We start from the raw sequence: 25,246 nt of genomic DNA, 5'->3' as shown, positions 1-25,246 counted from the left end.
TCAAAAGCACCAAAATATCACACAGAAAGAAAGCAATCGTCAATGCATTCCAATGACATATTGCCTTGAAGTTTCAGTTGTATTAAGGAAGCTTCCAAAAAGTCTGTTTCTAAGCTTAACTTGTCTGAATTTTGTTATTTTTGTTGCTACCTAAGACTTAAAACCATATTTTATTGCAGAAGCAATGGTGGAAATGGAATAAACAAGAGTTTGATTTTTCTTGCGGTGGCGTGTACATACTTAACATGAAACCTGGATAGTCAACTGACCTATTTTCACATTTGTCTGATATTTAAAAAAAAAAATTCTTGGAAAGACCCTTAACATTTGGCCAAAAAAAAAAACGATTTTGAAGTTTCTAAATTTGGTTGATTTTATACTTTTATATAAAGGTTTTAGTTGTTTGACTAGTACAAGAGTGATCTTGATATATAATCACCCTCCAGCTCCCTCGACAAATCCAAAAACTGAATTATGATAGGAAGTGAATCTCATCTTTCCAATTTCTTCTCACACATGCTCACAAATATTTATTTTCAAATACTGAGGAAAAAGGAAAGAAAAGAATTAAAAAGTGAAAAATGTTTAGGACAAGGGCATCAAAGGTTACTAGGCCGTTCTCATTCGTTATCAGTGTATTTTATAATTTTGAAAGTATATCTATGTAATTGTCTGAACTTCGAGTGTGCGCACGTAAAATTTGCACATCAGTTATTGATGCATTCTTTCAATATTTCAATGATACTCATATCCACAATTTCTGCTCAAAGTTAAAAACTCTTAGGCCCCTTTTAACAAACAGGAAAAACAAAAAGAAACATGTATGAAATACCAGGCAACCTTTTGTTCATATTGGAAGGTTATGCATAGAATTCAACCATGAAAGGCAATCAAATTCAAACCGTTAAAAGTTTGGACATTAATTGTCACGATTTGTTTTTCTTTTTTTGGTTTCCCACTCGTTAGAGTCCCTACGAATTTGGATTAGTGCCATTTAATATCCATTTAAAGAGGCACATTCGATATAAGATTTTATTTATTCTCATGGCTCGAATTCAAAAATTTTTGTTAAGGGTAGAAGGATTTTATTCATCTCACCATCGTCTTGGGCGGCAAAGAACTTGGAAAACTGCATACTTAACAAAACGAGCGAATAACAAAGGAACACATAAAGCCGTATTTTTTGGACCCTAAAGTATTAACGTGCCAAGAAATTGGGCAATCCTCAACATAAGCTTTTACTATATGAAATAATACGCAAAAGTAATTGGGTATCATTGACCTATTCGGGTACGTGCACGCTCAAACGGAAAAACTCGTTTGTTCAGATTCAACCTCTTACACAAAAAGTCAAAATAAGGAAGCTTGAAAACATCACATAGTCCATTTACATGCCCCCTATAGTTTGTATTTTATTGTCACTTTTTCAACGCTCAAATAATCTCTCTAACTCTTCAAAGTCCCTATATATACAAAAAAAATCTTGGTCCAAGAAAATACCTTTTGTATAACATTTTGCTCTCGTTGTTCACATGCACCCCTGTTCTTAATCTTGTTACAACTTTTCTTTCAATGGCAGATCACCAAAAGATTCATCCGGCACCAGCACCGGAGCAGGAAGCGCTACCCAAACCCACGGCTCCGTTGGTGCCACGTGGCTCTTCACGGTCGGAGAACGGCGATCCTGAGCGGCAGCAACCACCATTGAGAAGGTCATTAACCCCATATTCACCATCAAAACCACCAAAGAAAAGAAGCTGCTGCAAAAAATGCTTGTGTTGGTCCTGTTGCCTACTTTTCCTAGTGATCATACTCCTAGGTATTTTAGCAGCCATAATTTACTTTGTCTTCCAACCAAAAATACCAAAATACTCAGTCGACAGCATGAGAATTACGCAATTCAACATGAACAACGACATGAGCTTGTCCGCAACGTTTAACGTGAACATCACTGCAAGAAATCCCAACAAAAAGATCGGAATTTACTACGAAAATGGAAGCCATTTGAGTGTGTGGTACAAAGGCACAAATTTATGTGAAGGGACATTGCCAAAGTTTTATCAAGGCCATAGAAATACAACTGTACTTAACGTGAAAATGACAGGGCAAACAGAGAATGCTACCAATTTGTTGCAGTCATTGCAGTTGGATCAACAGAGTGGAACTATTCCATTGAATCTTCGAGTTAAGGTTCCAGTGAGGATCAAGTTGGGAAAATTGAAGCTCACGAAGTGGAAGTTTTTGTTGAAGTGTAGACTAAACGTGGATAGCTTGTCTCCTGATAATGTTATTCGTATTAGGGATAATAAGTGTAAGGTCCGGTTTAGGTTTTAAATTGGTCCATTCTTGATTTTGATTATAGTCTACCATGCATGTACATTTTTATTTAAATTTTTATATTCTATGTTTGCCATTTTTTTAATTGCAATAAATCTGGTGGAGGATTATAGGTTATATTTCTTTTGAGAGCTTTTTCACAATAAGGCTGATCGTTTTATCTGCATCATTTATGTTTATAGCTGTTTTGTAATTTTTTATAGTAATAAATTACTGCATTTTTTTCTTCTTTTCCTTGTTGTCTCTTTTGCATCAACTATCTTTTTCTATTGTGTGAACGCTTAGAGCAATCTTTGTTCCTGTATTGGTAGAACACGTCAAAGAATATAATCCCATGTTTCACGCCATGAATACAGTCAAATACACTCTAATACAACAACTAATTAGCTGAACTTCCCTAATTCACGCCTATTTTTGCTATTGTATTCATGAATACAATAGCTTAAATACATCTAATACATCCTATAACAACAAAAAACGTATCTACAATCCGTAATAGAGCAAATGGTATCTATAGATAGCTAATTACCATTAAAAGATAGTGCTTTATGAAAATTTCTTATTTTTTAATTACCAGTCCGAAAACTGGCTAGCCCGTGCTATTTTGACGTTTAACTAGGGATCTTACACAAATAGTCGAACAGATTCACGATTTTTTTTATCAGTATATATAAATTATATTTAATTATACACATATTATATATATGAAGTATACATATCTTATACATTCGTCCATTATTTTTAGTTTACGTGGTTGGTTATGCGGCTAATTAGGTTAGTTCTTCTTTTAAATGAGTGACATGTCCATCACAAAAGTTAAATTGTTAATGGGGTAGCCTGTTTCTGCTCTACAATTAAAGCTATAACCATTTTTTTTCTTTCAAAATATTTAACTCGTAGCTTGTGCTGGCAAATTTTCGACAATTCTAGATAAGTCCTTGTTGCTCAAAAGGCAGTGAAGAGTCCTATGATTGCGGAATGTCATTAGCAAAAGACTTCAATCCGCAGTTACTTCATTTTTTTTTTCTTGTGCTAATCTGCTTTTCGCTTGCTAACTTGCATTTTTTTTTGCAGCATAATTAAAAGTCGTTTAAATAGGCAGACGTGTCAGTTTCTAGATATTATAATTGTATCTCTTGCAATTTGAATTGTGAAGACACCCAGCTTGTTGAAACTAGTTGGGTGAAGCTAAATTCGATGTTTGGAAGCTTTTGGGGACGAATTGAAGAGGATTGGTCGAAACTTGAAGCAGGAGAAAGAAGGAGCTGCAGCCAACTTCAGACAAAAGGTGAAACTCTAGACAGAAACTTCAAATATTTTGTCTCAAGTAGAAATGGCTAAACTTACAAAATGTTATAAAAATGTGACTATGCTTTAAATAGGGGTCCTCCAAGTGGCTATTTATGCATTTAAGAAAGTGCACCCGCTCCATGGTGGTGGTGGATCATAATTTCACCACTCCTTTCACATGATTTTTTATTCCTTTGATTCTCTTATGTAAAAACAGGAAACTTGAAATTAACAAAAAAATACTACTCCATTATAAGGGAAAAGGAGAAGAAAAATGGCATGGTCTCCATTTTCTTCCTCTTCTTCTTTTACCAGTCCTCGCTGCTATTCACCCACTACTACTCTTCACCTTAATCCAACAAATTCCCTTTTCAAAACCTCCTCTTTACCTCATACTTTGTTCCATCACCACTCAATTATTCACAAACAAAATGGGTCTCAACAATCACTGCACCCACGTAGAATTTCTTCCAAGAATCATCATCTCCACCTCAACTCCCGCAGCAAAAAGTTCATTTCTTTTTCAAAAACCAAGGCCACTGAATCCAGTGTTGAAGAGAAACCATCATCATCAGAACAACTAGACTGTGTGGGAACTGGGCTTGACGTGGAGTGTGTAGTGAACCCATCTGAGCAATTGTCCAAAGACTCAAACTACAATTTTCAAAATGTTAAAAAAGATGAAGGGGTGTCGTCTTTGGAGTTACTTGGGACAATATGGGAATGGGGTTTGCTAATTTCGCCTTTCTTCTTTTGGGGTACAGCTATGGTAGCAATGAAGGAGGTTTTACCAAAGACTGGCCCTTTTTTCGTTTCAGCATTTAGGTTGATTCCAGCTGGTTTAATGTTGGTTGGTTTTGCTAGTTTAAGGGGTAGGAAGTTCCCCTCTGGATTCAATGCTTGGCTTTCTATTACACTCTTTGCTCTTGTTGATGCTGCTTGTTTTCAGGTATCTTTCTTCAGTATCTGATCAATAGTTTTTCTTAAACTAACATTGGTGATTGTGTACTGAATTGTAAGACTTATTTATCAGTATTGGAATGAAATAGGTCTGGATAGGGAATGGACATAGAATTTTAATATTGGCTGATCCCCGGGACGGAATTCAACCCTTGTATATATCATGCATTTTATTATTTTTGGCTTGTAATAAACATGGATAAAAATAGGGGTGCGACCGTTCCTCGGACTCTGTGTGAATGCAGAATGTTTTGCGTACAGGGTTACCCTTTTAATAAGTAAATTTTTTGAGCCCCCTTGCTTCCAGGTGGTTCTGCCCCTGAATGACCCCATAAATTTGGGATTGAGTCCTAGTCGAATAATTTATTGATTTTGGTGGTTACAGAATAAAGCACGATCGCAAACACCATATAAACTTGATAATGGGGAATAACAAACAGGGGTATAGGTAGTCTTCAAAAATTAGCCTTTCTTTCTCTGTTGGTTTAGTTCACCACTAGGAGGAATAGATGCTGGATTCGACTGCTATGCTTACCTGTGTTAATTGTGTAAAGCTTTCAGTGATGCATAAAGTACTATTCTTTGGGCCAGCAATGCGTCTCATTAATTGTATAAATATGGTGGACAGGGATTTCTTGCAGAAGGACTTCAGAGGACATCTGCTGGCTTAGGCAGTGTAAGATGAATTTTACTTTCTAATTGCAGTTTGATGTCTTATGCTAATACTGAATTTAGAACAACAACAACTATGCCTCAGTTCCAAAACAAGTTGAGGCTGATATTGAATTTGTTAGTGTATAATTCTTTCCTTGTGAGGTTGTAACCAATATTTACGAAGACAAAACTGCGCCATAAGCAGTTCAAGGTGCTGTACAAAATTGTATTTTGCATTTAGCACCATAGCACAGAAAGTTATATTTTGTACCTGTTCTTCTATATACAGTGGCGGATCTACTCTTTGAGTTATGGGTGCTTGAGCACCCATTACTTTTAGAGCCAAATACTATTACTTGTATAAAAAACTAGTAAATTCATATAAATATATTAACCGAGCACTCAGTATCAGTAGCAATTTTTCAGATTAAAAATAATTGAGCACCCACGATTTGAAAATTCTGGATCCGCCCCTGTCTATATAGAATTCTGAAGCTCCAGCATTCAACCTTTTGAATGGGGCTTTTCTTACTGATGGGTTCAATTAATGATATATGATTTCTACTCTAATACTGCATTGAGTTTTCCTGAACATCACTCACCATGTGTTTTGGAACATTTGATTGGCATTTTTAAATTCAATAATGTTTAATGATAAGACTGACTGCTTTAGTGGTATAACCAAGTAATTACATAGAGTCAAGAGTAAGTAAAGGATCAATTAGCAATTCTCTTGAACTAATCCATGCAGCTACAAGAAAAGTAAAGTAATTGATGATATTCAAATGATAAGTTGACCTAATTTTGATGAGATTTTATTGTGATTTCAGGTGATAATAGATTCACAGCCTCTGACAGTGGCTGTACTTGCAGCTTTGTTATTTGGTGAGTCCATAGGTTTTGTTGGAGCTGCTGGTCTAGTGCTCGGGGTGGTAGGCCTTTTGCTTCTTGAGGTAATATTATCAGAAATTACCAATCTCTATATTTATTTCACAATAATTGTGAATGGCCTTATTCTTACTCTCGAGGTAGTGGATGATAATTAACAGAATACTGATTGGTCCTTTGGTAGGTAGTTGTTTGTGCCTTAAATAAGTCAAAAAGCAGTGGTGAAGAATCTGATACCAAAGACAAAATTTTCGGTGTCAGAATTTAAAAGGTTAAGCAGATATTTAACCAAATTATGATTCTATTGGAATTCACAGTAAACTGGAGACTAGGTAGACGTCTAGACGAACATTTGTTCTTTTTCCCATTAGGTAGATAAACATCTCTTTCGTTGGGGTGAAAAAGGAAGGATAGGAGGAGATTTTGTAAAAATCATTTGGTTCGAGAATAAAAATGAAGACGTAGCTTGTTAAACCTCTTCAAATTGTAGAAAGGATGAAGTAAATCTGATTTATTATCCCTCCAGTCATACCAAACAACATGAGGGCACCATAAACACTTCGCCTTGGAGTGAATTGACCAGTCGTTCCTCTACCTTCCATCAAATTAACTGTTGAACTTCAAGTGGTGTCCACATTCTAGATTTTGCAGATGCTCAATTTTGTTTGTGGTTATGTTATCATCCGAAGACACAATGATGTTGATAGTATATATTGATTGTACAGTTTGTGTTGTTCGTCGTACACGTACTGCAGTGAACCAAGAAGCGCAATTTATAAGATTTTGAATTCATTCCCTACGTTTATATTCTATATGTAGACGAATTTTGAGAGTGCAGTTTGTTTTTCATATGTATGCATTTATGTACGTGTAATTTTAGTTCTCTTAACTGCAAAGAGGAAGAAGATGATTTTTAACGTGTTTGCAGAAATATTTTTTTTCATTTTTTCTCTGTGTACTAGATCTTAACCTGTTGAAAGTAGAACAATCCATGACAGTTGATTTGTTTTTAATTATTCCTCCAGCTCCAGCCCAAGCCTAAATAAAACAAAAAGAAAGGAGGGAATCTCAATATCTGATTTAGGAGAACATTTTGTAGTCATAAATCCCATTCCTTGTTTTTTTTGGTATTAACTAATACTGCTCTCAAATAACAGAGTTAATTGTACAGGTACCTGCTCTTTCAGTTGATAATAGCAACTTTTCCCTATGGGGAAGTGGAGAGTGGTGGATGCTTCTTGCAGCACAAAGCATGGCTGTTGGCACAGTAATGGTCCGTTGGGTTTCTAAATATTCAGACCCAATCATGGCTACTGGATGGGTTAGACATATTACTACACTTTTGATGTTTATAATATTTAGATCAGGTTTTCTACGGTCACTATCTAGAACTAGTGGTTGTATCATCAAACTGTACTCAGCTATAAAATTTGTTTTGTTCCATTTGTTGCAAAATGTAGTTGTTTGACTGCATAGATTAAACAGGAAGGAAGAAATCCCAAAATTAGCATGATAAAAAAATAATTCACACTAGTATAATTTTAACCTATCCAGTTAGCTCTATGATGATTGATGGTCATACCCCTTATCAAGTTACTGACCAGAGCCCTCTTGTTAAATGTTTAAGTTCTGCTATAGCTTGTATTCTATGCATTGCATTTATTTATTCTACCCCAAATTCGTCAACCATTCCGGATGTCTGTCTTACAAGCTGAATTTCTGAGAAGTGTGCTTTCGTTATCTTAACTGCCTCTGTTTCTTATCCAAAACAAAAAACTTCTTCTTACTTCCTTTCTCTGTATAGAAAAATATTTGTGGCCTTTTCCTAAATCCCACCACCATTCCACTGCCAAAAGTTAAGGTTGACAAAAGGGAATGGACTTTTATCTTCTTTTAACCAGTCATGAAATGTGTGTTCTTTACCTCTGCAAAAATTCCTTTTTCCTTCAATGTTGGTGGTGCATCATCTTATGAGGACTCCCTATGAAACGAAGATATCATTCTAAATGGATTAAAGCTCAGGCCCTGACTCCCCATTTCACCACCGAGACAGAAGCTTAGCACCCAGATCTAACCCAAGACAATTTGATCCTTAGAGCAAGTGTCCTCTGCTAAAAATTTGTAGGGTGGGTAGGGTGTCGGTTGGCCGTTAACCTTGGATGTGTTGTCAGGAGGTGTTTTGCGGTTGTAAAAGCAGGATTCTAACCTTTGCTGATTGGTGGGATTCTTCAAAGCCACTTGGATGCTGGGTAGCACAAAATAAATTCCACTTTTACAGCTTAATTTTATTATGAAAATTCTGGTTTTTCCATTAATGACAGTGTCTCGTGTGGCTATTCTCTTATCCACACATGCTTATCCTTACAAAATGATTTCGCTTACCAAGTAAAAAAAAATTCAGTGAGCAAACATATAACAGTGAACTGGAAACTTTTTTCATCAATATAAAAGGAAAGAGCATCAGCTCATAATTGTTGGGCCAAGAGAAATATATCTCTGTTTGAACTATTTCTGAGAAAACAAGAAAAAAGACTGCTAGGATTTGAAGACGACCCCACTAAATTCAGCGGACCTTCACTCTTAAACACACATAAGTATTTTCTTGCCAATATTGAAAGCTTATATTTATTTCTTGCTCCTCGGAAATGAGCTGATGTTTATTCAAGATTAGAATGGTTACTTGTCTTTTAGCATTGAAAATAAATGGTAGCATGACTGGCAACAATGTAATGGTTTAAGTAGAAGGTTTCCAAAGAACGGTACACTATGATTTCGATGCTCAAATACTGTGCTAACTTCATATACTTCCATTACAGCACATGGTTATTGGTGGACTCCCTCTGGTGGCTATCTCCATTCTCAATCATGACCCTGTCCTTAGTGGGAATTATATGGAGCTAACAGCGACTGACTTGTTGGCTTTGCTCTATACCTCAATCTTTGGAAGTGCCATAAGCTATGGTGTCTACTTCTACAACGCAACAAGAGGTTAGATTCAGGTCTCTGAATGTCAAACAATGCATTACACCTTATTAGTTTGTCAGTTGCGGCCAATTTTGACTAGACTAATCCATTGCAGGTAGCCTGACAAAGCTCAGTTCCCTTACCTTTTTAACTCCAATGTTCGCTTCGATTTTTGGGTAAGCATCCTATCATAAAATAAATTCCTGAACAAGCCAATGAAGTTATTTTGATCTCAATCAATGAATTGGTCATCACTTTCAACTACCTATAAGAAGAAATATTTAGGATTAGTGTCCAAAGCAGTTTATGTTTGATTCGGTTTCTATCTTCACTTTTTGGTTTCTACTTTTTTGCTATCCAGATCTGCCTAATTTGTTCAACTCCGATACAGGTTCCTATATCTGGATGAGGCATTCACACCCGTGCAACTAGGTGGAGCATTTGTCACAGTAGCTGCAATTTACTTGGTTAACTACAAAAGTGATGCCAAATGATATAGTCAACGGTTGAGTTATCCTCCTTGTGTCTGGAGAGAGAAGAATGCTCAGCAGCTTAATTACTCCAGTTTGCAGAAAATACATACACTGTATAGAAAAGATACCAAAATTATATCAAGCAACTGTATACCATAATATCGTGAAGCTGGAACTTGCTTGGAGGTGGTTTCCCAACCCAACTGTATACCATAATAGCGTGAAGTGTGAGCTTCAAGATGCGTATTATACTCATTAGGTGTAGACAAAACTTTTCTTGGATAAAATATCAAGGACTGAAGCTTTTGTAACTGTTAGATTCGTGTAGAGAATGCTGCTGCATCAATTTTATCTCAGTATCAAGTTTGAAATCTGTATAAATGTGAAACTCCATTATTTAGCACCCATTATGCCTGTCAGAGAACGTAAAAGAATAATTGCAATACAGCTGCTTTTAGTAAATGATTCTGTAGACACTGAAATGAAAATGTTGCAAAGGGTGCAATCATAACAGCAACATATTAATCCTCAAAGAAACTGCATATAACTAATAAGTTGAAGCAGCAGCAGCTGCCATAGATATTGTGTGAGGTCCTCTAGGTGTTCTGTTGCGACCTATTCCATGTTGCTGGTTGTCAGAATCCCTCGTATTTGCAGTCATTCTTCTTTTATCTTCATCCATATCATGGCCGTACTCAGATACTGTATGCTTTTGAAAGGCTAGTGGATTCACATGAAGCCTACTGTAAGATTTTGAAGGAGACCAAGAATCAGTTGAATCAGCTGAATTTAGTCCTCGGGAGGATGGGGAAAACCAACATCGCTGACCACCAACAGAACTGTTGCTTCCTGAGGATTCTGGCTCTTCTAAATAACCTCCATCAGTTCCCCTTCCGAAGGTTACATACTTCTGTATGATAGGAGACTTAATTAAGTCATCACTTAGAGCAACCTCAGATTCCACATATGGCTCTTTTATCTGTAACCTCCTTTTACCCTGAGGATTGGTTCCTAAAGAAGTATCAGTATTCTTGTTAACTTGCTCAACTGTGGGGTTTCTTCTTCTGTCATCAGAGAAAACGCTGGATAGACTGGAACTAGTGCTTGAGTTAAGGTCAGCAACTGCCTCCACTATTGAGCAAGCTTTTGTTGCACAAGGTGGGAGTGAAAATGCAGGCTTGCTGCTCTTTTGATGAAAGTTTTGGATGTCCTCAAGCAATAACTCAGTATATGATTGAGTAGGATTTGACTGATCTCCAAGACTACTGTCTAGGTCTCGGGATAGCCTCGAAGATCTGCTTCTTCTCATTCCCTGAGGCACAAGACTTTCGAATCCTAAACCAACCACATCCACTGCAGCATTTGCTGTAACTGTTCTCAATGCTTTAGCCTCCTGTGCCTGCTGCTGCTGCTCCTTGACTTTGCCATTAACATTTGTTAGGCCGTAATCTATAGTTGCTTTGCTGATGCCAAGTGTTTTCTCAGGTTCTTGCTGAACAACTTTGCCATAGCTTACATGTTCTGCATTCAGCTTCTGCATTTGAAAAAACCATATTCATGTCAAATAAATGCCAAAATCCAACTGCAAACTCAAAACTGAAGCAGAAATAAATCAGTATTGGCCTAATGCCAAAACCGTTGAAAAGAAACATAACTAGAATCATTAGCCAATTTACAAAAATTGGAAAATTTAAAACATTATTACCAGAGGATAGAAAAAGCCAACCTGAGGGTGGATATTGTTGTTGACATGCTTGAGTGCATGAAAGGGCATATGCTCAGTGACCACAGTAGTGCTGCCAATCTCACTCAGAGGATTTCTTCTGAAAGGAGAATCTTCCCTTTTCCTGGAATTGTTGCGGCTAAGAGACAAAGGCTGCTGCTGGAAATTCTTGCTCTCGCTTAATACCTTTGCACTCACCCTTGCTGGAGACCGGGACCGAGCACGAGGAGATGCAGCACCCACATTTCTCTTCACTTGAATCCTCTGAATAGAAGCTGTAGAAATCAGCTCAGTACCTGGTCTTACATTACTCCCATTAGCATCAGCAGAAGCCAAATTAGCACAATTGGAAGCAGTAACTGGTGATTCAGATCTTCTACCAGGAGATCTGCTCACCCTTCTGCTACCACCACTTGTATTCTCATTGTCAAAATCATAACTTCTCTTAGAAATAGAGTACCTTCTACTTCTATTGTGGTTCTTGGTGTTATCACAAGATTCAAAGGAAAGACCTTTGTTAAGGGATGAGCTCCTGCTAAGCCTCCCACTTTGTACTAAAATAGCATCAACTTCTTCCTTTGTACAACTTGAACTCCTCCTCTTCACTGGTGCTGGTACAATAATAGTAGCATTCTTCTTGCCAGATTCCCCATTACTGTTGTTGGCATTATCTTTTGAGTCTTTAGAACATATAGACCCTTCATGGCTTATCCTGTGTTTGATAACAAAGATTTCTTTTCTCACTATTTGTCCCTCTACTTTCTTCTTTTCTACTTGCAGGGTATTTGTTTTGGTTTCTTGATTTGTGCTTGAAACTGCAACAGGAGTAGATGTAATAGAGCTCTTCTTGCTCAGACAACTCCCCATTTTCTTTTTTACCCTAAAATTAAGGAAAAGGAAAGACTTTGAAATGGTAGGGAAAAGAAGAGAAGAATGTCCAGAAAAAGAAAAGAGGCAAAGGGTCAAAACTCAAAGGGGAGGTGTGGGGTAGGGGTGGGGGAGGTGTTCCTGTTTATCTAATAAAAGAGTTACAATTGAAAATGGTGAGTTATAAAGTTGGGACAAAAAAGATGGTGATTTCAAGGGGGTTACATGAATGAGAAATGCAAGCGAGCCAATTCAAAAACAATTGACTGAGAGGGGGCGGGGACCAGGGCCTGACTGTGTACACAGCCGTTGTTTGGAACTTATTATTAATATGTACCAAGAGATCACTTTTACTTGTTCATAATAGACTTTGCACACTTTTAAAAATAAATAAATGAAATGAATAATTTACCATAATACTCATATTACTTAATGTATATTTTTAATAAATTTAAAAAAAATATTGAAATGAGTAATTAATATTGTGGGTATAACAAAAAAAAAGAAATTGTCTTCTCTTAATATGATAAAAGTGACAAGTAAAAGTAAAAATTTATTCGAAGGAAGTAGGTGACAACTGACAAACAACTGGGTTAATATTCATTTCGATGATTGTGTCCTTTAATTCTTTTCTCTTTGAATTTTGCGTGAGATGGAAAACTTAGGACCCGTTTGCTCATAATTTTTTTTTCCTTTTCTTTGAATTTTTTCTTCAAAAATCTGTTTGTCCATGAAATTTTGTAGATTTTTCGAAGATGAGCTTTTCAAAAAACCACTTTTTAAAAATTTTCAATTTTTTTCCCCACTCACAAAATTGATATATTTTTTCAAGCAAAATGCATGTTCAAACATAATTTCATATTCCAAATATTATTTTTTAACTTAACTCCAATTTTTTTTTTTTAAATTATAATTTTTATGTCCAAACACCTACTTAAGATATAGTAATCGATTAACACGAAAGATTATCTTGTATAAACAATAAACATTACTATTAACACTTGAAAAGGTACTTGCAACCCCTTCTCAGCTGCAAATGTGCTGATTTTATTTGGATTAAGATTAACAGTCACAAGGAAAGAAAAACACTGGAGCTTAAGCCTTAAGTATAATTGTTTTAACTTACATACTGAAAATATAATTCTATCAATATATTTTAACATATTAAATTAGACTATTTAGTCAATTTTTCTTGTTACCATATTATACTCGCGCACATTCATTATCTGTTGTTATAGATAACTTAACTTGATGGTATAAAGTAGGGAGGTATGTAGGTCGAGTTGGTTTAGATTTTTTAATTATCAAATCAAATTAGTGGTGTCGGATTTTTAAATCTATAAACCAAATCGAACCAATAAAGTCGGATTTTTCAATCTCGATTTTTTCGGGTTTTCGGGTTGTTTTTTTTTGCCAGTAAGTCTTCATAGCACAAAATATACAACTTGTGCTCTAAATATTTCTTTAGTCCCAGTAAGATACAACTATATAATGTATTTTGCAAAAAAATAATATAATAATATGAGATGAGTCATAGCATTGTACTAAAATATTCAATAGGAGTAACAAAGATAATAAAATCTATAAAGAAAATATTACTTACTAACTAATAAGCCATAATAAAAATTAACATAATCTAAAAGTACTATATAGGTCATGCTAAAATAAATACAATTAATACGTACTATTAATTACATAACTAAGCACTAAAGAAAAAGATAAACTATGTTATGCATTTTTCATTATAAATCAACACAAAACTTAAAAATAGATATCCAAGGGTATTGTCATTTCTAGCACTGAATTAAATTTTCTTTGTTAGGATTAGTATCGATTTGAAGTTTATTTGAATTACTACCTTTATGGGGCTATAAAATTTATTGGATCATTCAAGAATGTTAAGTCCAAACTTGAAATAATATGTTTAATGATAAAATTGGAAAAAATATTAAGAAATATTTATAATTATATTACAATAAATATTTATATGTATAAAATATTTTAAAAAATTATATAAATGTATTGTTAGGTTAGTTTAGTTTAGTTTGCTTTTTTTTTTTTTAGTTAAAACCAAACCAAACTAATTATAATCGTATTTTTTTACAATGGCAAACCAAACCATGATCGTGTTTTTTTTTTTTTTTTGCGATTTGACTCGAATTATTGGTTTGATTCGATTTAGTATAAAGTGTATAGACACACTGTGCCTGTATGAAGCAGTTAAAGACAAGTATAAATAACAAACTGCGGTATTTGAGGAGCACTTTGAAAGGTAGCCAAAGTTGTAGAGTTTTGCACTAGATTAAGCTTTAACTTCTTGGTTTGGTTTCTTCTTTCTTTTGTAATTGGATAGGCAGCAGTACTGGGTTTTGGTGCAACTTCTGAATAGCATGGAGCACAAGGTATTAAAGGATGTGCTAGGCTATCCCAACTTCATTCTTTGCTAACCAGCTACACGACAAAAGGGTATACAAAAGAATTTACTGTGTTTATATCAGTAGTTTAATTTTAGGAATCAAATACTAAAAAGAAATTAAATATTACGAAGTAGTAGTAGTTAACCACAATTTGGTAATAAGTTTCTATATGCACAATAAATATCTTGCATTCATAAGTTTGGTTTTGACACTTCACATAAAGTGCAAACTTATCCACTTGTTGTAAGATTAAAATAATTTCAAAAGTGCAAACTTATCCACTTCACTAACCATAGAAGACAACCGCGTTAATCTTTTTTGACAGGACGAGTCAAAAACATACTCATTAACTCAAAGAACACCCCAGACTTATTCCTACTGTCTTTCAACCTCCCAGGAATCAATCTTGAATCACGCTAGACTTCGTCCCAATCTTTAATAGGGTAAAGCCTAACTCTAAAAACAAAAACCGTAAATCTATACGTTGCACAAATAGTATTTTTCTTTATCTTTCAATTTCTGTAGAATGCTGATAAGAGCAGAGGTGGTGAATTTATTCAACTTTTGAAGAATGAGCTTAAAGATATTTGTATAAGGGTAACCGAGCTCGTGGTATACCCCGGCTTTCGATATGATAAATCGAGCCTGAGACATGATTATAAGGGACGAGAATCGAGACTAGGGTCTCATCGAGTCAGAGCTCGGGGGCATGATGCCCGCCCTCGAAAATATCAGAGCCATGATCTGGTATCGGTCCAAATCTTAAAAGACTTCAGAGAACCTCGTCAGGCAACCGAGCACGGCCAACAGAAGGTCGTGATATCCACGACCGTCCAAATATCATGGCGTGGATCTCGACACGTATCGATGGAGAAACGGTGATTAGTTAAACATGAGATTTTTTACCTTTTATAGAATTATACCTAGAGTAGGACTCCCCCACTATATAAAGGGGAGTCTGATTATTCGTTAGAGACTGTAATATGCATTTCAAGGTAATATATTATTATTTTCTTTATTCTTATTCTTGCTCATTAGTACTAGTCTTTTTGATCCCAGATCGGGGTAGATATCCCATCAAGGCTATAATCATCTTCATCACATGGTTTAAGTTTACTACATCTTTATTTAATTAATCTAACGCAATTTATCGTTTGTATCGAATTAATCCGCGTATCCTTAAAATTACTTACAAATTTAATTATTATCCGTTTCTGAGGGTAAACAGTTTGGCGCCCACCGTAGGGCTAAGAATAATAGTGGCAATTTGATACAAAATTCATAGCACACCCTACTTCACACTTGTTCTTTGAAGTGTTTTTGATTTCAGGTCAAAATTTAAAATGTCGAACTCCCAATCTGCCCCTCTAAATATGGATGCTAAGTCTGGCCACAATGGCGAGAATAACAACATAATACCCGGTAACGAGGTACCCTCTGCCAATCCCAACGGAATCCCGACCGCAGACCCAATCGACGCCAACTCACATGTGGCCATTAATGCGAATTTGCCTATCGATCCTAAGAACATCGTCCGCGGGGGAGTCCGATCGGTAGCCGAAAATACACGCGATGGTGAAGGAGAAGGGATCAACTTGCGAGTGATCTTCAAAATGCTACAGGCTCAACAGGCAGCGATAGCCCAATTGCAGAACCAAAGCCGAGCTCCTAGTTGAGCTCGAACCAATCCCGGGAAAACACTCACAGAAATGAACCAGTCACAGAGAGGCCAAATGAAGCTGAATCAGGGACCAACCCTGAGATAATAAAGATGACAAAACGGGTAGAAACGGGAGGAAAAAAAATCGAGGCCAACGACAAAAGTGTGGAGACCTACAACTCTAGGGTCGACCAAATCCCAGGAGCACTACCGATACTGAAAGGCCTAGAATCCAAAAAGTTTGTTCAAAAACCTTTCCCTTTGAGCGCGGCTCCGAAGCCGATTACAAAGAAGTTCTGCATGCTCGAAATTCCTAAGTACAACAGAACAACTGACCCAAATGAACATGTGACCTCCTACAAGTTCACCATCAAGGGAAAATGACTTGGAAGATGATGAGATTGAATCTTTCCTGCCAAAAAAAGTTCGACTAGACCTTGTCAAAAGGAGCTATGATATGGTATCACAACTTACTCTCCAATTATATTAACTCATTTGCTATGCTTGTAGATGTTTTTGTAAAAACGCACACCGGAGCCATCAAGGTCGAGACCAGGAAGTCCAACCTTTTCAAGGTAAAGCAAAGAGATTACGAGATGATCAGGAAGTTCATGTCAAGGTTTCAAATGGAACATATGGACTTGCCGCTGGTGGCAGACGATTGGACCGTTCAGGCCTTCACCCAAGGACTTAATACTCGAAGCTCATTGTCTTCGCAGTAGTTGAAGCAAAATTTAATAGAATATCTGGAGGTAACTTGGGCCGATGTGCATAACCAGTATCAATCAAAAATTAGGGTCGAAGATGATCAGCTTGGGGCCCCTTCCGGGTCTGTTTATCCTGTCTGAGCTAGTGATAGATCCAAAAGAGATGTTGATCATGAACCAAGGTCAAGTAGAGATTGGTATCAATCGTACAACGATGATCGTAGGGGTAATGGGTCTGGACGAAACCCTGTGAGAAGTAAAAGGAGAAACGATTGAGGTCAAAATAACTGGGAACTCTTTATCAAAAGCGGTTTCAACAGGCCCATCGGGCCTAAGAAGAATTGAGGTTATCAGAGTACAATTTCAGCGCCGATATTTCCGCCATTGTATCTGCCATCGGATGCCTCAAAGACACCAAGTGGCCTCTATCTTTACAGTTCGATCCTGCCCAAAGAAACCCCAACCTATTGTGTAAATATCATGGCACTCACAGCCACAGAACTGGAGATTGCCGACAGCTAAGGGTGGAAGTAGCCCGGTTATTCAACAACGGACACTTCTGAGAGTTCTTAGGCAATCGAGCCAAAAATCATTTCAGGAATAGAGACTCCAATAAACAGATCGAGTAGGAGGAACCTCAGCACATCATTAACATGATCATCAGTGGGTCGACGTCCCCTAGGGACCAATGTTAAAGCGCACCAAAGTGTCTATCACAAGGGAAAAATGGACTCAAGATTACGTGCCAGAGGGAACCATATCCTTCAATGATGAGGACGATGAGGGCATCGTGCAACCACAAAATGATGCATTGGTAATATTTGTACTCATAAATAAATCTCAAGTTTAGCGTGTGTTAATTGATCTAGATAGCTCGACCAATATCATCCGGTCGAAGGTCGTGGAGCAGCTAGGTCTACAAGACCAAATCGTGTCTGTTGTCTGAGTTCTAAACGGATTCAATATGGCATGTAAAGGAGATAACATTACCGATGAACACCGCCAGAACCATTCAAGAAACCAAGTTCTACGTGATCAAAGGAGATATGAGATACAACGGTGTGTTAGAGAGGCCATGGATTCACAACATGAGGGCACTGCCCTCGACACTGCACTAGGTGTAGAAATTCCCAACATCCGGAGGAATTAAAACAATTTATAGAGAACACTCAGCTGTAAAAGAGATGTTCGCAGTCGAAGAGGTGGTCCCGATATCTATACTTTCAACACCAAAGGATCTGGGTTTGGTCACCAAGGGAGAAACCAAATAGCAATTACCGACACCGACCCCGACCCAATCAGAGAAGTAGAGGACGGGTGAGGATGAAGACTATGGAGTTCCCAGATCTTTCATAGCCCCCAATGATTCCGACGCCACCAAATCAACGGTCGAAGAACTGGAGATAATCATATTAATCAAACACCTGCTCGATCGTAAGGTATACCTGGGCACGAGGTTAAGTACCGAGCTTAAGAAAAAACTCATTAAATTTCTTATAGCTAACACAGATTGTTTCGCTTGGTCCCACCTTAATATGATAGAGGTTCTGCCGGAAATAACTCTTCACAAGCTGAGACTGGATCCGCAGTTCCACCCGGTCAAACAGAAAAGGAGGCCTCAGTCCAAAGTGAAGCATGCATTCATCAAAGGCGAGGTATGTAAACCCTTTAAAATAGGGTCCATTAGGGAGGTTAAGTACCCAGATTGCTTAGCAAATGTAGTAGTAGTCCCTAAAAAGGGGAATAAATTAAGAATATGTGTAGACTACAAAGACTTGAATATGGCATGCCCTAAGGACTCTTTTCCTTTGCCCAACATTGATCGCATGATCGATGCGACAACCGGCCACGAGAACCTCAGTTTTCTCGATGCCTATTCCGGATACAACCAAATTCAGATGGACCCGGACGATCGGGAAAAAACGTCATTCATCACTAAGTACGACACCTACTGCTATAACGTAATGCCATTCAGACTAAAAGATGCCGGTGCCACTTACCAAAGCCTAGTAAATCGGATGTTCGAAGAGCAAATAGGAAAATCAATGGAGGTTTACATTGACAATATGTTAGTTAAGTCCTTGCAAGCAGTGGACCATTTGAAACATTTGCAGGAAATCTTCAACATATTGAAGAAATATAATATGAAGCTGAACCCGGAGAAATGCGCATTCTGAGTCGGGTCCGGTAAATTCCTCAGATTCATGGTGTCCAAACGGGGAATCGAGATTAATCCCAATAAGATCAAGGTCATCGAGGACATCATAGTTATGGACAATGTCTAGTCTGTTCAAAGGATAACCAGGTGCATAGCCACTCTGGGTCAATTTATCTCAAGGTCCTCTGACAAGAGCCATCAGTTCTTTTCACTATAGAAAAAGAAGAATAACTTCTCTTGGATCCCGGAGTGTCAACAAGCCTTGGAGGAACTCAAGTGGTACCTCTCGAGCCCACCTTTTCTTTATACCCCAAAGGCAGACGAACAGTTGTACATGTACCTAGTGATATCCGAGGTAGCGGTAAGTGGAGTCCTGGTTTGGGAAGAGGAAGGTACGCAATTCCCTATCTATTATGTTAGAAAAACTCTAGGAGAGGCTGAAACCAGGTATCCTCACCTAGAAAAATTAACACTCGCTTTGCTATGCGCCTCTAGGAAGCTAAAACTGTATTTTCAATATCATCCCATATGTGTTGTAACTACTTACCCATTGAGAAACATAATGCATAAACCCGAGCTCTTGGGATGATTGTCCAAATGAGCCATGGAGATCTACGGGTACGATATTGAATATCGAACCCAAACTGCCATCAAATCTCAAATTTTGGCAGACTTCGTGGCCGACTTTACGCCGACCCTAATACCCGAAGTCAAAAGGGAATTGTTATTGAACGTGGGGACTTCCTTGGGAATCTAAAACCTGTTTACGGATGGTGTCTCGAACGCAAGAGGGTCCGAACTTGGCATCGTGTTGAAGCCACCGATAGGTAATATAGTTAGACAATCTATTAGGACTTAAAATTGACAAACAATGAGGCCGAGTATGAGGCCATGATTGCAGGTCTCGAACTGGCTAAAATCCTGGGGCACGAGGTGATCAAAGCTAAGTGCGACTCCCTCCTTGTGGTGAACCAAGTCAATGTTATGTTCGAAGTCAGAGAGGAATGAATGCAAAGATACATGGATAAATTGTAGGTAATGCTACATCAGTTCAAGGAGTGGACTCTGCAACATGTACCTCGAGATCAAAATAGCGAAGCCGATACTCTTGCTAATTTGGGATCGTCGGTGGATGATAATGAATTCAACTCGGGAATGGTTGTGAAACTCATGAAATTGGTAGTGGAGGAAGGCCACGCCAAGATAAGCTTGACAAGCTTAACCTGGGACTGGAGAAACAAGTATATATATTACCTGAAGATCGGGAAGCTATCCTCGGATCTTAAGGAATCGAGGGCTCTACGCACAATGTCGGCCAGGTTTAGCCTTTCCGAAGACAACACCTTATTTAGGAGAACATTCGATGGCCCACTCGCTATATGTTTGGGACCGGGAGATATCGAATATGTTTTGAGAGAAGTTCTTGAAGGCACCTGCGGGAACCACTCGGGTGCCAAATCGTTGGTTCATAAGGTAATTAGAGCTGGCTACTACTGGATTGACATGGAAAACGACGCGAAGAAGTTCGTACAAAAATGCGACGAATGTTAGAGGCATGCGCCGATGATTCACCAGCCCGGGGAGCTACTACATTCGATCTTGTTACCCTGTCCATTCATGAAGTGGGGAATGGACATCATTGGTCCCCTGCCATGGGCACCCGGTAAGGCTAAATTTATATTATTTATGACTGACTATTTTTCTAAGTGGGTGGAAGCCCAAACATTTGAGAAAGTTAGGGAGAAAGAAGTTTTGATTTCATTTGGGACCATATAATATGCCGATTCGGAATGCCAGCTGAGATCATGTGTGACAATGGAAAGCAGATCATCGGCAGTAAAGTGAGCATATTTCTCGAGGAACATAAGATCAAAAGGATCCTATCAACAACATATCATCCTAGTAGGAATGGGAAGGCGGAGTCTACGAACAAAACCATATTAGAAAACCTTAAGAAGAGGTTGATTGATGCCAAAGGGAAATGGAAGGAAATTTTGCCCGAAGTCCTATGGGCATATCATACGACATCAAAATCCAATACCGGGGCCACATCAATCTTATTGGTCTACGGTTCCAAAGCACTAATACCGATCAAAGTAGGAGAATTGAGTCTCAGGTTTCGATATGCGACCAAAGAGTCAAACGACGAGGCCAGGAGTACGAGCCTGGAACTATTGGAGGAAAGGCACGAGGCCGCCCTTGTCCGGTTAGCCGCCCAAAAGCAATGTATCTAAAGGTATTACAATCGTAGAGCCAACCTCCGATACTTCAATATTAGGGACTTAGTGTTAAGAAAGGTAACACTGAACACTCGGAACCCGAACAAAGGAAGCTGAGGCCGAATTGGGAAGGTCCATATCGAATTATCGACATCACCAGTAAAGGATCGTACAAATTTGAAGTGATGAACAGTGATAGACTATCGAACAATTGGAATGTAACCCACTTAAAATGATACTATTGCTAAGTTATGGCCTCATTAATTACTTTTCTTTACATATATTACAAATTGGAGCCAACCCACTTAGGCCTAAAGCACGCGTTGCTCTCTTTTTCCCTTGAACCGGTTTTGTCCCATATGGGTTTTCTGGCAACGTTTTTAACGAGGAAATAATAGATCGTGCTAAACTTAGAATTGAAGACCGGTCATGCACCGGAGTCGAAGATCACATCAATAGTTTCCGAACCCTCTTTACGATCAGCCTCGAATACTGAGGGCCATCACCATCGGATAATGATTTTAGCAAGGAAGGAAACTTCGCGCTCGACAGTCTAGGCTCGGTGGATAGGATTTATTGTAAAGGCCAAACGGTCAAATGAAACGTGCCCACATAGGCCACTTAAGCTATAACACGAAGCTTATACATATTTACAATCTTGTATATTGCGCACAAAAGAGAAAGAAAGTTTCCAGCCTGCAGATACATATTTTGTCTCTTAAAAACTACTACATTTTGTTCCTTAAGGACATCGAGCCCAAGGTCCACCTCTATCTAGATCCAAGAGATCACCCCCACTCGGGGACTGTCATCCAATACAAACTCGGACGACTCGAGTTGTTTAAGCACGGGGGCACAAAAACCTATTATGCAGTGCTCGAACCTTGAAGGCAATGGACAACCCCGCTCGGGGACTGTTGTCTTGGGTAAGCCCAGACATATTGGGTATCGAAACTCGAGGTAATAAGCCTATTGGTCAGAACCCAAAATTAAAAGGCTACAGCCATCCTAAAAATAGCTCAGAGATGTTTGAAACCCGTAACCAAAATATAAAGCCGTAAAATTTGCGAAGCAGTTCAAAGGCTACCCTCGGAAAAATTATAATCTAATTTTCTTTAAGTAAGCATTTTGGGGAAAGCTTTCGGTCATACCAAGTCCCACGAGTCTGTCACGATCTAAACTGATGGGTCGCGATGGGCACCCGGTGCCTTAATCAACTGAGCACCAACATAATATATATTTCGTATTATAATATCATAGGTAAATGAACCAGAAAGGCTGTCATGAGATGACTAGAATAAAGGATGAGGCAATACTCGACATAGGATGATTTACTGACTTATACATATGACGTACGAGCCTATAAGACCAAAATGGTCACTCGTACACTGAACATAGGCCGACAAGGCCATACAATCTTTCATATACATGACATATGTTTATGAGCCTCTAAGAGTAGATAAATACCATAAAGGTCGGGACAGGGCCCACCATACCAATCATTATATGTCCAAATCATACTGACTAAATAAGCAACTCCGGAGCAAATGGAGTGCATCAACACCTTCCATTAAGCTGATAGCCTACTTGGAGGCCTCTCAACCTGTATATCGGGACCTATGGGCATGAAATGCAGTGTCCCCAGGCAAATGGAACGTCAGTACAAATAATGTACCGAGTATGTAAGGAATGAAAATCAGTAAATAATATACATGAGAGAAACATGGAGTAGAAGACTCAACATGATGTTTGAATAGCTCTGTGAATCATTTAATATTTATAATATCATGCATATGCGTATAAATGTCGTATCATGCATAGGTATATGTGTACGTAACATCATCAATCCTTTAAGGGAATCCTATAAGTAAGTAAGTTAATAAGATTTCTCGGTATGTCATAATATCATTATGCCTTTGATTAATATCATGAATAAACTTTATCAACTTACGTATTTTCTGAGACCCATGAACAGATGATAGAATAATAGAACACATGGGGAATCAAGAACATAAGCACCTCTAGTATTTGTATGAATAGAGTCATTTATGAAATTTGTGCATTTGCTCGTTTCGTTTGTAATGTACGGATCATGCAAAAGGAAATAAGGGATAACCTTAACATACCTGAGTCGATTCTCTTAATAATCCCTCTAACCTACATCTTTTGCAAAAAACACGTAACGGTGGATCGAAGTAGGAAAAAATTCTTATGATATTCTTGAGAAAGATTGTACCGTACTACCTTAGAATCGCAACTTCACACTGCTCCAGTTTCATACAAATTGTTGAGCTCCACCCGTTACTTAGCAAGTCTTAGTATCACACTTTTAATACGAAAAGAAGATCTTTTAAAGTTATAGGTTGTGGGCCCCACTTTGTGGCTTAGTCTTGCCCAAAGACCCCCTTAAATGTGCCAACTAGTCTTAATGAATCAAGAGTCGTGGCCATATAGCCCCTTGCTGCCACGTTACCAAGTTATCCACCATATTTTCCAATTTATTTGTTAACTTGTTAATCTCTCACTAATAAATAATTAACCAATTACCCACATAATTAAGAATTATCTTAAATTACTTAAAATATTAATCACTTTTTAACACACTTTATACACCTTAATATCATGGTCATGTGGTACTTTATATGGCACTAGTCCATAAATACAGGGTATTATAGCTTGGACCGTATATCTCAAAATGTCAAACTTCGACGAAACTCATTTTCTTCGATTTGCTTACCCTCTCACCTTCATGAATATACTTATCACTTATTATAAATAGCATAACACTTATAACCTAAAAATAATCTTGTCCTTGAACTGATGTCAATTATCTTTCGACAAATCCAACGTACAATACTACAGGGTGTAACATCATTCCTCTCTTTGGAACGCTCATCCTCGAATGTTGGCTGATGCACTTTTTAGTCCCATAATCTAATAGCTCTTACAATGGTTTTACTACTGTGCTTGCCATTTAGGCAACTGTTCTGTTAATAAATCCCAAGTCTAGGGCATTCCCACCTTTATGCCTCCTTCTCATACCATGGCCTGTGGTCGGAATTCTTCTAATCTCGTAACTCTTGATACCTTCTGTCATGCAGCCTGTATGACTTTTTCATTGTATGTGCGCCTATGCGACTCTTCCCTCCAGCTTTTAGCCAATCTATAGGCCTTACTTTGTGAACATATATAGAATTATGATAAGTTGTCCCTCTGGGCGTCTATGGCTTTACTACATCTAAGTAGGTTATACCGCACCATAACTCTTACTTCGATTTACCATTACTGAGGTCTGTTACCCAACTCGAGGTTACTCTCATTACTTATCCTATATGTATAAATCTAAGTCCCTTAATGCTTCTTCATTGCTGTTCATTTTAAGAATGATGGCCTAATATCATCTCATACTTTGGAACTTTTATCCATCCATTGTTGATTCAACTTAATGTTGATCTATAATCCACCACTGATAACTTGACCCCTTATGTAACACTGCCACTAAGGCTCACATCTCATCGGGGAACATCTGAAGTGATTAGACTGATCCACCTAGGGGCGATACTATACTTTCATAACCATATTTCATAGATTCCCAAAGATATTCTTCTCACGTGAGTTTTTTAATCCTGTACAATTCATGAAATCCTTTTTTTTTCTTCAAATCCTTACTCAATCGAAGGCCCAAACATCATCCTTTATTTATCACAATTACGCCCTCATTCTATTACCAGGGCAACATTCCGTTTCTTCTAAATGCTACTAGTCTTATACTCCTTTGAGTTCATTCAGGCTATACTGAGCTATCTATAACTTAGAGAAACCATCAACTCTCTTGTTTTCATGGGCTTAATCCCGAGGACTTATCCATTCTCGTCACGTTCTCACTCACATTTTCTTATCCTTACTCCTGTCTTCCTAAAATCTTATCG

The 25,246-nt window shown here is 37.8% G+C and overlaps 3 protein-coding genes across 3 annotated transcripts; 2 read left to right on the top strand and 1 right to left on the bottom strand.

The window, feature by feature from the left end:
* The first annotated feature begins 1,489 nt into the window (after positions 1–1,489).
* Positions 1,490–2,562, top strand: LOC104232661 (NDR1/HIN1-like protein 6). Its single transcript, XM_009785921.2, has one exon. The coding sequence runs from the start codon at positions 1,573–1,575 to the stop codon at positions 2,332–2,334; it is 762 nt and encodes a 253-aa protein (XP_009784223.1). The 5' UTR covers positions 1,490–1,572; the 3' UTR covers positions 2,335–2,562.
* Positions 2,563–3,820: 1,258 nt separating this feature from the next.
* LOC104232660 (WAT1-related protein At3g02690, chloroplastic) lies at positions 3,821–9,971 on the top strand. Its single transcript, XM_009785920.2, has 7 exons — positions 3,821–4,576; positions 5,216–5,263; positions 6,072–6,194; positions 7,301–7,450; positions 8,946–9,117; positions 9,209–9,269; positions 9,485–9,971. Exons 1-7 carry the CDS (start codon positions 3,902–3,904, stop codon positions 9,585–9,587), a joined length of 1,332 nt encoding a protein of 443 aa, XP_009784222.1. The 5' UTR covers positions 3,821–3,901; the 3' UTR covers positions 9,588–9,971.
* Positions 9,913–12,251, bottom strand: LOC104232659 (uncharacterized protein At1g65710-like). The gene is made up of 2 exons (XM_009785919.2): positions 11,293–12,251; positions 9,913–11,100 (listed from the first exon to the last, which is right to left on the bottom strand). Exons 1-2 carry the CDS (start codon positions 12,154–12,156, stop codon positions 10,114–10,116), a joined length of 1,851 nt encoding a protein of 616 aa, XP_009784221.1. The 5' UTR covers positions 12,157–12,251; the 3' UTR covers positions 9,913–10,113.
* Between the last annotated feature and the right edge of the window lie 12,995 nt (positions 12,252–25,246).

The sequence above is a fragment of the Nicotiana sylvestris genome, chromosome 2 (assembly GCF_000393655.2).
Source record: "Nicotiana sylvestris chromosome 2, ASM39365v2, whole genome shotgun sequence".
In the NCBI taxonomy this organism is placed as follows: domain Eukaryota; kingdom Viridiplantae; phylum Streptophyta; class Magnoliopsida; order Solanales; family Solanaceae; genus Nicotiana; species Nicotiana sylvestris.
Note: the sequence above shows the minus strand (reverse complement) of the source record. Positions and strands in the feature narration are given on the sequence as shown.

Excerpts from the sequence above, each read along its gene's own strand:
- LOC104232661 (XM_009785921.2), top strand. The coding sequence starts at position 1,573 with ATGGCAGATCACCAAAAGATTCATCCGGCACCAGCACCGGAGCAGGAA.
- LOC104232660 (XM_009785920.2), top strand. The coding sequence starts at position 3,902 with ATGGCATGGTCTCCATTTTCTTCCTCTTCTTCTTTTACCAGTCCTCGC. Across the intron at positions 7,451-8,945 it reads CAATCATGGCTACTGGATGG|CACATGGTTATTGGTGGACT; the intron begins GTTAGACATATT and ends CTTCCATTACAG. Across the intron at positions 9,270-9,484 it reads ATGTTCGCTTCGATTTTTGG|GTTCCTATATCTGGATGAGG; the intron begins GTAAGCATCCTA and ends ACTCCGATACAG.
- LOC104232659 (XM_009785919.2), bottom strand. The coding sequence starts at position 12,156 with ATGGGGAGTTGTCTGAGCAAGAAGAGCTCTATTACATCTACTCCTGTT. Across the intron at positions 11,101-11,292 it reads ACAACAATATCCACCCTCAG|AAGCTGAATGCAGAACATGT; the intron begins GTTGGCTTTTTC and ends TTTCAAATGCAG.